This window comes from Periplaneta americana, chromosome 14 (genome assembly GCF_040183065.1).
Source record: "Periplaneta americana isolate PAMFEO1 chromosome 14, P.americana_PAMFEO1_priV1, whole genome shotgun sequence".
NCBI lineage: Eukaryota > Metazoa > Arthropoda > Insecta > Blattodea > Blattidae > Periplaneta > Periplaneta americana.
Genome location: NC_091130.1, coordinates 143952749 through 143966924, shown reverse-complemented (window position 1 = coordinate 143966924; position 14176 = coordinate 143952749). Strand labels below are relative to the sequence as shown.

The 14176-nt window shown below is 37.7% G+C and overlaps 1 protein-coding gene across 1 annotated transcript; it reads left to right on the top strand.

Annotated features, from left to right (window-relative positions):
• Positions 1 to 1911: 1911 nt before the first annotated feature.
• LOC138713027 (uncharacterized) lies at positions 1912 to 13711 on the top strand. Its single transcript, XM_069844709.1, has 4 exons — positions 1912 to 1995; positions 3016 to 3150; positions 8043 to 8304; positions 13214 to 13711. Exons 1-4 carry the CDS (start codon positions 1912 to 1914, stop codon positions 13627 to 13629), a joined length of 897 nt encoding a protein of 298 aa, XP_069700810.1. The 3' UTR covers positions 13630 to 13711.
• The last annotated feature ends 465 nt before the right edge of the window (positions 13712 to 14176 follow it).

Here is a 14176-nt window from a genome sequence, read left to right as displayed (position 1 = left end):
GATAATTAACTATGAAACCAATAAATATTAATTTGCATTTCCCTTTACAGCAATAATAATGGAAATATGAATTAATGGAGTAACTTACGTGTACCCGTACTTGTAGTGTAGGCTTACGTAGTTAACAAAGTGGGATGAGGTTAAGCAATAATAATCACACCAGAATTGGAAATAAAACGTGATCAATAAATTTTATTGTAACAGACTTTTTCTACGTCTCTAGTAAAGTAACAAATAAAAATAACAAAATTAACAGCTATAATTAAAAACATATCCTTTGAAAAAAAAAAGTAGGCCTAAGCAATAATAATCCCACCAGAATTGAAAATAAAACGTGATCAATAAATTTCATTAAAGCAAACTTAATTTTTCTGCGTCTCTAGTAAAATATTATTATTCCAATTATTGTATTTTAGCCATTAACATTTTCATTACAACCAATAACGAACATTTCACAAGCATCAATGTGAAATACGCAACGAGCTAGCACTCGATGGAAATACGACACAGTCCAAAGTCGACCGTGGACAGTCTATTGTTTCTAGTTGCTAACCGCTTGGAGCGCTTTATGACGAGATTTGCAAAAAATCACCTCAAGCTTCGCGACTGTATATAGTAGACTGTGATTTAATGTTATTAATTTGATCAATGACATAATACTAATACGTCTTTCCACATATGCTATGAATGTCGAAACTAGAAAAAAATATTAAAAATACTTTTCGAGTGCTGGTAAAATTCATGTTCTGGGAATAATAAGTTAATTAAGTAGTAAAATATCGCTGCAATCGAAGAGTAATGGGAATAAATTTGAATAAGGAACAAAAAAAAGTCTCCTTCTCAGGCAGGATTCGAACTATGAAAGTCTTAGTTACCAGTCTATCGTGCTCTGGAGTGAACAAGGCTCTAAAATCAGCTAAAAGGGTCGGTCCGGTTTTTTTGCCACTACTGTACATATTTCAAACAATGAACCAGATATTGTACATCAAGAGTCCAAGTACCAGCACCATATTTCTCATAGCAAACAGACTTGCCATTGGACAGTAAACTATGAATTAATGAATGAATATCTTTATATTCTTCATCGTATACAGTTTCAGTTGCTAGAAATTGGAACTCGCTTCCGAGTGATGTAAGGGGTTGTTGGACAATAACTTCATTTAGGTCAAAATTACATAAATTCTTACTTAACAGATTAATTGCTGATTAATATTTGTTACTTATAATGAAACTAACATCTGTCCATTCTTATTATTATCATTAATTTCTCTAAATACATTTTCAAAACCTCTAATGGCAATTATATTAATATTCTCATTATAGAAATATATTTTAGATTATATATATTTTTTTTCTCCCTGTAACATAGTTCTAGTAAGCTTTTATTAAATTAATTTTCATCATTTTACTAGCTATCTCAAATCTCAAATTAATTATAATCGATTGAATTAAATTATCTCATAAATTAAGTTACTACTTTATAATTGTATGTTTATCTAAACTTAAATAAATATGTAGTCTACTACTATCGCAATGTCCATATTTCAAATCTTCCTCGACTTTTGAAGAGAACTATACATCTTCAATGCTGGAAACAAGAATTTAGTTTCCCAATATTTATACGGCAGCAGAATTATTCGTGATTTATTTATTACATGGAGGAGTCCCCCTGGATTAAATTAATGTCTCGCTTATGTTGTGTATTCTGCAGCCAGGTAGTGCCACTCGAAACTTCTGTCCAGCAGCCAGATCTTGGGGTCCTCTCGTTTTAGATCGGATTCGCACTCGCTCTTGTCCATGTACACCAGACACACCTTTCCGATGCCTTGGCAAGCGTCCAGTTCGAAGATCTTGCACTTGACGCTGAAGTTGGGGCGCTGCCTGGGGTCGTCCTGCTCGCTGCAGATCTCGATGTCCAGCAGCGTGGGGGATTCCGCATCGCCCATGCTCTTGACGCCGGCCAGCCGTCGTAGCTCAGACAGAGTTGATCTTCATGTAACCGATGGGGAGCACCTCGCCTTGTGGATATTCTCGACCATGGCTTCATTAAAGATCGGACATCCTTTCTCCTTTCTTCGTGGAAGTTTTGTTCTTGTGAACTTTCTACCCGTGCTCAAGCAGGTACGCTACACATTAAATGAGAAAGATCTCTTCTAACGAAATAGAGTTAGGAAATGATCCCAGGATGGAGGCAGCAGTCGTTAAAACTTAACTGAAGAATATTGCTGGAGAACCTTTTAAGTGTAGTGTAAATATTTGTAATTTAAATATGTATTGTATTAAGGCTGGTTGAGTGGAAGAGAAGGCCTTATGGCCTTAACTCTGCCAGCGAAAATAAAACATTATTATTATTATTATTATTATTATTATTATTATTATCATCATCTTAATTTTCATGTAACATTTTTATTATCAATAAAGCTATTTTTTCCAAAGTTTGAGAACTAAACTGTGGCTTATAATAATTTTTATAGTGAAACACAAGTATCTTGCATATAGTATGACAATAATTTCTTACCTTGTACTAATATTAAGCAAAGAATAAATGGGGCCTACACATCATATGAAAGAGAATAATTAATTATTATTTGTGCTTGGTTCTATTTTACTCTATCCGGAAATTTCCGTTGCATGATTTGCTTCTGTTTCAGTTCACGCAGAAAAATTGAAACTCTACTGTACCTCAAAAACGAAGGTCCAATCAGGAATAACACAAGCAGTTCATGATTTTAGAGATGACATAATCAATCATCCGCATCGACCTTTGGAAGTACGTTAGAATGAAACGTGTCTTTGATTTTTTTCTCTGGTTTGTTCGCTTGACATCTTTATTTGTCTCCATTCATCTGACAAATCTCTCAAACACACTTTTATCAACGACAGCAATTGCAAAACAGTAATTAATTATAATTTTTTTCATCACAGATAAGCTACTGCACAAATCGAAAGTTGGATCATGTGTGTGTGAAACTGCTGAGCAAACTTTAAACACAGCATGTGGATGTTTTGCATCAGATTTGTACTTGCCGCGTTTTGTATAAAAACTCGTCTTGCCAGAGGGATGGCACACTCGACCCCAAGACTGAGAACGCCTTCAACATGAACGCCAAAGTTGTGCTTTACATCGCTCTCGTCCTGAGCGGCACGCAGGTAAGAATTCGGGTTGCTAATTCATCATTATTTAGTTATCTTTCCTCGCTTTGGTATTCTCTGACCAAATAAAAAAAAACAGATGCTGCACAATATAATGGTGTCCGCTTGGAAACAAGTTTGGCTTAATAGACCGCCGTTTCAAAAGTGGCATGGGCAAGTCGGTATGGCATAGTTGCGCCCCGCGGTCAATTGGGAGGCCTAGGCATGGCATAATTGCGCCCCGAAGAAATCGGGTAGCAGATGGGACATGGCATAGTTGCGCCCCGAAGAAATCAGGTAGCAGATGGGACATGGCATAGTTGCGCCCCGAAGAAATCATGTAGCAGATAAGACATGGCATAGTTGCGCCCCAAAGAAATCAGGTAGCAGATGGGACATGGCATAGTTGCGCCCCGAAGAAATCAGGTAGCAGATGGGACATGGCATAGTTGCGCCCCGAAGAAATCAGGTAGCAGATGGGACATGGCATAGTTGCGCCCCGAAGAAATCACGTAGCAGATGGGACATGGCATAGTTGCGCCCCGAAGAAATCAGGTAGCAGATGGGACATGGCATAGTTGCGCCCCGAAGAAATCAGGTAGCAGATGGGACATGGCATAGTTGCGCCCCGAAGAAATCACGTAGCAGATGGGACAAGGCATAGTTGCGCCCCGAAGAAATCAGGTAGCAGATGGGACATGACATAGTTGCGCCCCGAAGAAATCAGGTAGCAGATGGGACATGGCATAATTGCGCCCCGAAGAAATCAGGTAGCAGATGGGACATGGTATAGTTGCGTCCCGAAGAACTCAGGTACCAGATGGGACATGGCATAGTTGCGCCCCGAAGAAATCAGGTAGCAGATGGGACATGGCATAGTTGCGCCCCGAAGAAATCAGGTAGCAGATGGGACATGGCATAGTTGCGCCCCGAAGAAATCAGGTAGCAGGATGGACATGGCATAGTTGCGCCCCGAAGAAATCAGGTAGCAGATGGGACATGGTATAGTTGCGCCCCGAAGAAATCAGGTAGCAGATGGGACATGGCATAGTTGCGCCCCGATGAGAATAGTACATACGAAAGTGACTGTCATAAAATAAATAAATTACTTAAAAATATTACGGTGATAGCTGCATTGAAATCAGGTAGGCCTAGGGTATGATGAATTTTGCTATTTAAAATAACACTCTTTTATTGATCACACACAATAAATGAACTGCATTTTTTGTTTCTACATCGATATCTTAACCCTACGGTAGAGGGTTTCGCAAATCGGAACTTAAAACAATTGTGAATTATTAACTCTTCACCCTTTTCACTAAACTTAACATTCATTTTAAATTAACCTCAGTATACGCCACAGACGGTGTGAAAATCACTAATAAAATGTCAAGACTGCTAAAGCCCCATATTCCAGCGGCTCACTCATTTGAATATGTCGGTTAATAAAGTGCTGCCAACTTCATGGTGTTCATTTTAACGTAGGCTATCGATAATCACTGCATAAACAGTAGAAAAACAGTTAATAAAGTACTGCCAACTTCATGGTGTTCATTTTAACGGTAGGCTATCGATAATCACTGCATAAACAGTAGAAAAACAGTTAATAAAGTACTGCCAACTTCATGGTGTTCATTTTAACGGTAGGCTATCGATAATCACTGCATAAACAGTAGAAAAACAGTTAATAAAGTACTGCCAACTTTATGGTGTTCATTTTAACGGTAGGCTATCGATAATCACTGCATAAACAGTAGGAAAACAGTTAATAAAGTACTGCCAACTTCATGGTGTTCATTTTAACGGTAGGCTATCGATAATCACTGCATAAACAGTAGAAAAACAGTTAATAAAGTACTGCCAACTTCATGGTGTTCATTTTAACGGTATCGGTAATGAATATAAATCGAATAAGAAATCAATAAGGTTGGTTGATTACGAGGCTCGAGTTTCCGTAGTGTGTTTTTCTCTACTATTTCATCGGGGCGCAACTATGCCATGCCTTTTTCTCTACCTGATGGGAACGGGGCGCAACTATGCCCACAAAACAGGGACTCTTTTTTATATGCTGCATTTTATCTGACCCTGTGGCGCAACTATGCCCTGCCCTGGGCAAGTGACAGCCCGCTAAGCGGTGATTCAAAGTTTTAATTTTCGGCAATAAAATCTAGCGACTTATACAATACATTACACATACAATTGATTGGCTTATAAGTGCTGAATTTTGTCATTGTGTAGAGTAATATCACAAGAGCTGATAACTTAACGGTAATTTAATTGAGTTTAACGAATATTTCTTGTCATGATAATCGTTGTGAGAAATGACTACAAAACAGTGGCGGCTGATTGACTGAGGCAAGTGAGGCCGGGCCTCAGTCACTTGGCTTAACTGAAATCAAATTTTGTGTTTTTATATAATATATTAGTTATTTGAATGAAGCATCGCTGTAGAAGCATTTTAAAACTTTGTGATGTATATAGACCTGTTTTGCAGAAAAATTTGCTCCTGAGGCCAGAATCGCTCGTGCCGGGTTTGCCTTGTGATGTATATAGACCTGTTTTGCAATAAAATTTGTTCCTGAGGCCAGAATCGTTCGTGCCGGGGCTGTCTTCTGAATTTCCTGTATTTTCGCGGGGTTTGAGCTTGCGCTTAAAACATTGTAGCCGAGGCACAATTCGTCTGGCCTCGTGGCCTGGTCAGGTTTCACTCCTCACATCCATGGGCCGGCCTCAAGGGTAGAGTGGGGTGGGAATAGCAGTGGTGACTTGTCTTCCTAACTAGGCCATAAATAACACAAATTCCAGCTCTTTGGCAGGCAGAGACGCACACTATTCCTTCCCCTTATGTCTCAGTTTATGACTTAAGCGAGGGTGTTGTACTATTGTAATTCGTAGTACAGTAGTGAATCTGGGCCAATGTTGTTATGTATTTCGGGAAAATATAAACAGAAACAAATGCCAGAAATAATGCTGGTGTAGTTAATTCATTGTTAGAGTGTCCTTTTTCGAGAAGAAATAATATTGAAAGAAAGGAAGTTTTAAATAAAGAGAGAGTCTACCGAGATACCTACTACATCGCTGACAATTTTTCTGACAGATAATCTTAAAACGCGAGTTTCTATTGCATCCTGGTATGGGCAACATAAATGGTTAAGTGGTAATGTGGTGTAAAATAAACTTCTCTGTTGGCCTTGTTTGTTGCTGTCAAGGGAAAAAAATAAAAAGAACAGAAAGGAGGGGATTTTCAACACATAATGTGGGTTGCTTCATCACACTGAAAGAATCACTGAAACTCACAGCATAACAGCTTATTTGGTGAGCGACATTATTTTTCATCAGTAGTAGGCTAATAATAATAGACTAATAATAATAATACTACTAATAATAATACAGTAATCATGATATTAATAATATGACAATAATTAATATCATAAACAAACATTTCCTAGCGGAGGCACTTAAACTAGTTGCATCTGGTCTCACCGAGGATTTCGATCACCGGCCGCTACTGCTACAAAAGCGAAATAAATTAACGATAGAAAATTATCTGCCACATGTGGAATTGTTCGAGTCCCAGTGCCAGAGAGAAATTTTCTCCGCTCTTCCCATCCTTTATCATATGGTAACGCAGAATTCCTGCAAGGAGATATCATATCTACTTCGGTACATCACAATAGTATGATATGAGTAAGTAATCACTTAGGGTGGTATTCATAGACATTTCGCAGCACGCGCTACGAGCGTACTAAGCTAGCCCCGGCTATCCACTGGTTACTAGTACAGAATTTAAATCGTATCCTATCGCTAACACTGGTTTATGAATACGAAAAACGCTGATCATCCACCGGAAGCCCGCGTTAAAAATGTCTATGAATACGGCCCTTTGTGATTTAAGACGGCGCTTATTCCGTCGGATCCCGGCCACTTAGTCACTCGTAATGAGTGCACCTCTGCACATAGTGTGTTGGACATTGTGCCGCTGTCACACATCTGTGACACAGTGCGTGAGGGTTGGCCACTAAATGGAAACTAAGAGGTGGAACTTAAACTGAGAGGATTCAATCCTGCATCGTAACTGGAATCCGGTGTGGCTTAGTGGAAAAAGCGTCAGCATGTACAGCTGAAAACCCGGGTTCGAGACCCGATACCGGACAGAATTTTTCTCCGCTCCACCTATCCTTCATAATAACAAATATAAATGACACTCGGGAGGAAATTAAACGCAGAATAAATATACGAAATGCCTGTTATTATTCGGTTGAGAAGCTTTTTTCTCAAAAAATCGTAAAGTTAGAATTTATAAAACAGTTATATTACCGATTGTTCTGTATGGTTATGAAACTTGGATTCTCACTTTGAGGGAGAAACAGAGGTTAAGGGTGTTCGAAAATAAGGTGGTTAGGAAAATATTTGGGTCATAAGGGATGAAGTTACAGAAGAATGGAGAAAGTTACACAGCGTAGAACTGCACGTATTGTATTCTTCGCCAGATATAATTAGGAATATTAAATCCAGATGTTTTAAATGGGCAGGGCATGTAGCACGTATGGGCGAATCCAGAAATGTATAATATAATATTTTAGAGTGTTATTTGGGAAGTCGGAGGAAACAGACCTTTGGGGAAGTCGAGACGTAGATGGGAGGATAATATAAAAAATATTAATATGGATTTGAGGGAAGTGAGATATGGTAGAGACTGGGTTAATCTTGCTCAGGATAGGGACAGAAGGCGGGCTTATGTGAGGGCGACAATGAACCTCCGGGTTCCTTAAAAGCCAGTAGCAAGTAAGTCAATTATAGGCTATAAATAGACTACGTCAAAGATTTCGTTGACATTCAACGGGTTATTTACCAGTTTTATTTTAACACCATTATTAAGCTTTCGTTTTCTTCCTGTTTTTGTTTCGCAGCTGACATCTGCTGGTTTAAGCAGCTCAGCGTTAAACAGCACTATGAATGCCATCGCGAACCAGATTAATGCCATCTCAGGACAAGTACAGAACGCCGTGCAATCAGCAGTTGACAGCGCTGTCACTAAACTAGGTGATATGGAACAGCAAGTCCAGAATCAACTGCAGGCAAATTTCGACAACTTGGCGAACAAAGGCGCAGCGGCTCAGGCATGTCTAGACAACGCCAAGGCTAACGTCTCCAGTGTTATCGAAAAAGCAAGTAAGTATATAGCAATGACACTACTTTGAATTACGAGGAGAGTAGAAACTCATTTTCAGGCACCTAAAATATTACAAAGTTTATTCATGATTTTGCTTTTAAATTTTGCAGGGGATATTTATTTATAGTGAAACTAGTGGCTTGTGCAGCAAATGCTGCAAACTAAGTTCATTAGACGTTCAAATAAACATTTTTCAGATTTATTTTCAATGAAGAATACCAGATATTCTAAAAGTTATTTGCGTCCATAACAATGAAAGATACTCTCTCACTCTCTCTCTCTCTCTCTCTCTCTCTCTCGAGCCAATACTGAAGAGAACAACGCATATAAATATCTACACCACACCGCCATTAAATATATGAAAAAGACCAATCCCACTTGATTAATAATTATAAAAATATTTGATTTTTAATAATATTATTATCTTACATAAGTTTTATAGCTTTCAGTAACATATACTATATATACTATATAGCCGCCACTCAGTAAAATATAGAAATCAAAATCTAATTTAAGTTGTTCTCTACATCTACTTATATAACCCCAAAACGTTTCACTTTCATATCATGAATATAGCATTAATATGTATAATTAATGAAAAATAGTCACATCATGGCATTAACTACAATAATATTTCATTTCTAATGGTAATAATGTCATCAAACCACCTCAAGTTTTGTAGTTTTTAATATCCAATACACAGCTGTACCCAGAAAATTACACACCACAGAATCGAACCTGTAAATTATTTTTAGTAAAGTTTGTAATAACCAATTTAATTTGAGCTCTAAATATGTCAGCATTCTTGCAGATCATGGCCTTCGTGTAATATTGTTTACTGTAGTGTGTGTTTTGTTTTATTCTGAAATGGAACACGGCAGACTTGATGCTCGCTTCGCTTCTCCTTTACAAAAAAGCGAAGGCAATATCAAGTCGGCCGTGAATGCTATTAGCTAGTTCTCAAAACTGACGACATATGGATTTTGGAAAATAGGAAAATCGTGTTTAAAATTGACATTTCACTGAAAACTACTATTTTTCCGAAAAACGTAAAGTTCCAAGTTTCAAAATGAGGGGTCATTTATTAAAATCCGTCCAGCCGTTTTCCCGTAATTTCCATTACCAATTCAAATTATATATATATAGATGTGGCTCAGGAAAGAATTTTTATAGTTGAGATTCCAACAGACAACACATTGAATCGTGAGTACTCCGCCAAGCGGAAACCCTCATTTGTTTAACTGGCCGTAACTCGGAAACCGGTAAAGTTTTGAGTAGCGATCACTTTAATAAGTAATTTCCATTCTTTCTCAACATTTCTCTCGCTTTGACCCCCCTCAATCTAAAGTGAAAAATAAAAAAGTTTACCCCTTACCAACTTTTGAATGCGTAAATGTCTATTCTGAACAGATCACATCAAAGTTTGTATTTTTTCTCACTTTTGAAAAAATACTTTCATTTCGAAATTGTGTATGCTTCCCTTAGACACTGAGTATCAATTAAAAAAATTACAGCGCGATTGACTATCATAGGAGCTACGACGTGAGAAATCATTAAAGGAGCGGAAAATATCGTATAATGGAGCCTTACCTCAAAAGAATATGTTTACTGATCCCCTACGATTGTTTCCGAACTTTTACGAATGTGAACATACGTCAATATTGACGTCGACATAGCATTAGCCATATAACGGGCGACGAGGGTGCGAAAACGTTCCTATTATATACTGTATTATTTTTTCACGCGTTACACTGTTGTCTATTACATTATACCTACTTCTCTTCGCCTTTCGAGCTTTTGTAATCTAATACTAATATGTATACTAATGTGTTTATTTTTATTTTTATTTTTACTGTGTACATTTTTTATTGAATTATCGGCTTCTGTTTTTATTTAGATTAGATTAGATTAGATTTATTTATTTAACCTGGTAGAGATAAGGCCGTCAGGCCTTCTCTGCCCCTCTACCAGGGGATTACAACTATAATATGAACAATAAGATTACAATTAATATTAAATTTACAATTACAATTACAATAAAAATTAAAGTACGACAAGAATACCTGATTAATGAAAGCTAGACATTTTATCATAGAAGTTAAGAACAAAGAATATTTTTGTATTTACTAAATTACAAATTAAACCTACAATAACAAAATTCTATAGTGATGAAATTACCGGATATTGAGATATTTTGTGGTAGATTAAAAGAACTATTTACAAGAAACCATGTCTGAACGAGTCTCAATTACTGACCAAGTGCCTAGTAAGTTTGCGTTTGAATTCAATTTTATTTCGACAGTCCCTGATGCTAGCAGGTAACGAATTCCAGAGTCTTGGCAGGGCTATTGTGAAAGAGGATGAGTATGAGGAGGTGCGATGGGATGGTATTGTTAGTATTGTTTCATGGCGAGAGCGTGTGTTCAGATTGTGGTGGGAAGAAAGGTAAGTGAAGCGAGACGACAGGTACGAAGGAATAGAAGAGTTCAAGATTTCGAAGAGAAAGAGAAGTGAATGTAAATTTCTTTTCTTATCTAGTTTAAGCCAACCTATTGCTTCCAGGGATGGGGTAATATGATCATATTTACGAACATTGCTTACAAAACGTACACACAAATTATGAGCACGTTGAAGTTTCATTTTGTTGTCGCTGGAAAGGTCAGTCAGTAAAATGTCAGCATAGTCAAAATAGGGAAATACAAGGGTCTGCACAAGGGACTTTTTTAAGCAAGAGGGAAGATGAACATTTATCCTTTTTAGCACATGAATAATAGAATATACTTTTCTGCAGGTTTCTGTGATTTGCATGTCCCAGTTGAGATTATTATCCATGTGAATGCCAAGATTTTTTACCGAAGAACTGAAAGGGTTTTTATGTGATTCGTATTTGATTCTAACAACATTAATATGTACTCCACTATGTTCATTTTTATTTTATGAGGTAAATTTTATGTAACTACCTCTTTTGATCTCGGTGCCTGCACGAAGCCCATTCCTGTCGAGTAGCACCAAGGGTGCCGCCAGCCTTAACGTCCCAGTCCGACGGACAAATCACTTTCAACAGTGACATATGCCTTCCCTCCATATGCACTGCAGAGATATTTGGGATTTAACCCAGGCATATTGATGCACAATCTAGTGCCTAAAAGTTGTGCACCGCTCTCTCTCCTAGTCCCAAGGTAGAAATTTTACATGAAAATTTCTGACCCCGCCGGGGATCGAACTCGAGCCGGCTAGTCTGGAGGCAGACACGCTACCACAGAGCTAACTCGGCGGACAATTAAGTCAAAAATATTACTTCTAATAAAAAGGCGTATCTAATAGATACGTAAAGTATGTGTATAAACTTAGAATTTGGGAATGACGTACACATAAAGAGAAGCAACTTACCAAAAATGATATATCTCAGGATACAGTTTTGTCAAGAAGTATCTAACATCTTTTTCTCAGAAGTAATATATATAGGCTATATTTTTACTTAATGAGTTTCGCATGTAAACTGATGATGTATTCATAGAATTACAATGTCTAAACATTTTCCTGTGTCTAAAGTTTGTTTGTTATTACTATTACTATTAGACTTCGAGGAATTGCCACGAGAATCGCAAGGTTTACTACGCACGCGGTATAAACTGTATGAGAAGGGGGCGTGCAACGGATGGAGTATGCCTCTGATGTAAACACTGAGCAGTATACTGCGGTTACAATAAAACCTGTATCCTGCATTCAAGAAATATAATGAATGATCATTGAAGTAGGAAATGTCTAAACATGTAAATACGTAATTATTTTGTAGTGAGATATATTAACCCTTAAAATTTAATGTAAGATACTCACATCATCCTTGAATATGTGCATTGCAGTGAAGAGTTACGTACATTTTGAGCGACTGCAAAGTGAACCTCCTCCGATGGTCACTCAGACAGTTTTTATATTGGTAAAATGTAATAGGTGCATATTTGAAGAACGGGAAGTCACTACTTTTTAGTACACCAACTTCAGACGTCTTGTCTTGATCTGATAGTGAATGAATGCATGAATGAATGAATAGCCTGGTAAACATTATTTATAATACGAAGTTGTGAATAGGCAGAAATTTTAGCAATAATGTTTCTAAACTTACATTTCACTTTTTATTTTGGATAACGGTTTGTGATACTTTATCCACTATATTAAGGGCGTCTGACAGTTTTAGTTTAGACGATTCTAACAGGGTGATGCTTTTGGACACGATTTTAAAATTAGAATCAATGAACAGAATATCTTCCAATAGCTGTTTAGAAGGCAATGATTTTACAGCTGCAACAGCGGAACTGTCTGTGTATCCAATGCATCAATTACCTCCATTATTTTGCCGTAATATTCTGCACAATAATTAACAGCATCCAACCACGTTTTCCAACGGGTCAAGACTGGCTGCGGGGGTAAGGGTATTCCAGGGGCAATTATTTGGAACAGCAACACTCTCATTGTAGTATGTTTGATTGAATTCTTGTCTGCACTGAACAAATGTTAAGCTTTGACTATTCCAACCACAGTAATGCAAAAACAAGTGCTTACATAGATATACATTAGCTGTAGCTGCTCTATCTATTTGGACCAGTCACAACTCTTAATATGAACTGCTTATACTAAGAGACCGGGAGGTCGCCCACCTCCTCTATACTACCGTACATCGGAAACCTGATTGCATGCTGCGTGTGGCAATTCAACAAAGTCTAATTATTATTATTATTATTATTATTATTATTATTATTATTATTATTATTATCATCATCATCATTTTTGTTTCATGAAAAGGATACTTAATAGTCTTCTTTTGAACTATAGTACCCATATATTAAGTTTGACAGAGTAAAAAAATTAAAAAGGAATGCATTGCATCTGTCACAATAATTTTGTTCACAGAAAGCCAGCTCAAAAGTTTTGGAGTTGTTGAGGGTATCAAGATTTTGCCCTGGGTCGGAAATGTGAACAAGACCAAAAATAAGATCGAAGACGTGATCGCCAACTTGACGAGTGGCTCGAAGGCATGCCTGGCACAGGGCAGCATGTTCGACCTCATCGGCAAGGCAGCATGCGAGAAGAATCTCTTCGATTCTTTGAATCAGACTGTCAGCGATATCAGCACCGAAGTGCAGCAGGAGGTGAAGTCTGGTAAGACGCTCTTACAGGCTGTCCTCGCCGACGCCCAGAAGAAGATACCACCAATAATTGATTCGGTCATCACTCAACTCAGGACCATCAAGCAAACCGAGGTTCAGTGCCTTGCGACAGCCCTGTTCAGTGAGGCACCACAATCAACACATGTCGAGGATGCGTAATCAGTTTCAGGATCTCGCCACACTCATGATGTAACATCCTAGTGTTATATGAAATAAAATATTGAAGGGAGTAAGAATCCTACACTTGTAATTTCTTTATATTCCAATACGTTTGTACAATTATACACAACCTGAGTTACAGTCCTTCATTCTTCCCCTAACTCCGACACATAGGTAGGTTCCTTACATGCTTTCACATACTAGAAGATAAAGGCAGCAGTTTTTCATACTAACTTTGATTTCACAAAAAAGAATTTACAGGTGCACAGCTTTACGTACAGCTACATGTATTGTATTCTATGGGTACTTATTCACCTTTGCTTTATTTGTCTTCTCCTTGTTACCCTTGCCTCCGCCTTGTCTCTCATTTTATTCCCCTTATTCTCCTTGTCTTGCTCTTGTTCTCTCCATATATTTACCTCGTTCTAATTATCTTTCCTTATCTCCCTTTATATTTACCTTCTTTTCCTACTCTTCCATTTCCTTCCGCTTATTCTCTTTGTATTTCCTTGTTCTCATTCTATTCCTTTTGTTCTCCCTGTATCCC

Excerpts from the sequence above, each read along its gene's own strand:
- LOC138713027 (XM_069844709.1), top strand. The coding sequence starts at position 1,912 with ATGTCCAGCAGCGTGGGGGATTCCGCATCGCCCATGCTCTTGACGCCG. Across the intron at positions 3,151-8,042 it reads TCGTCCTGAGCGGCACGCAG|CTGACATCTGCTGGTTTAAG; the intron begins GTAAGAATTCGG and ends TTTGTTTCGCAG. Across the intron at positions 8,305-13,213 it reads CAGTGTTATCGAAAAAGCAA|AAAGCCAGCTCAAAAGTTTT; the intron begins GTAAGTATATAG and ends TTTTGTTCACAG.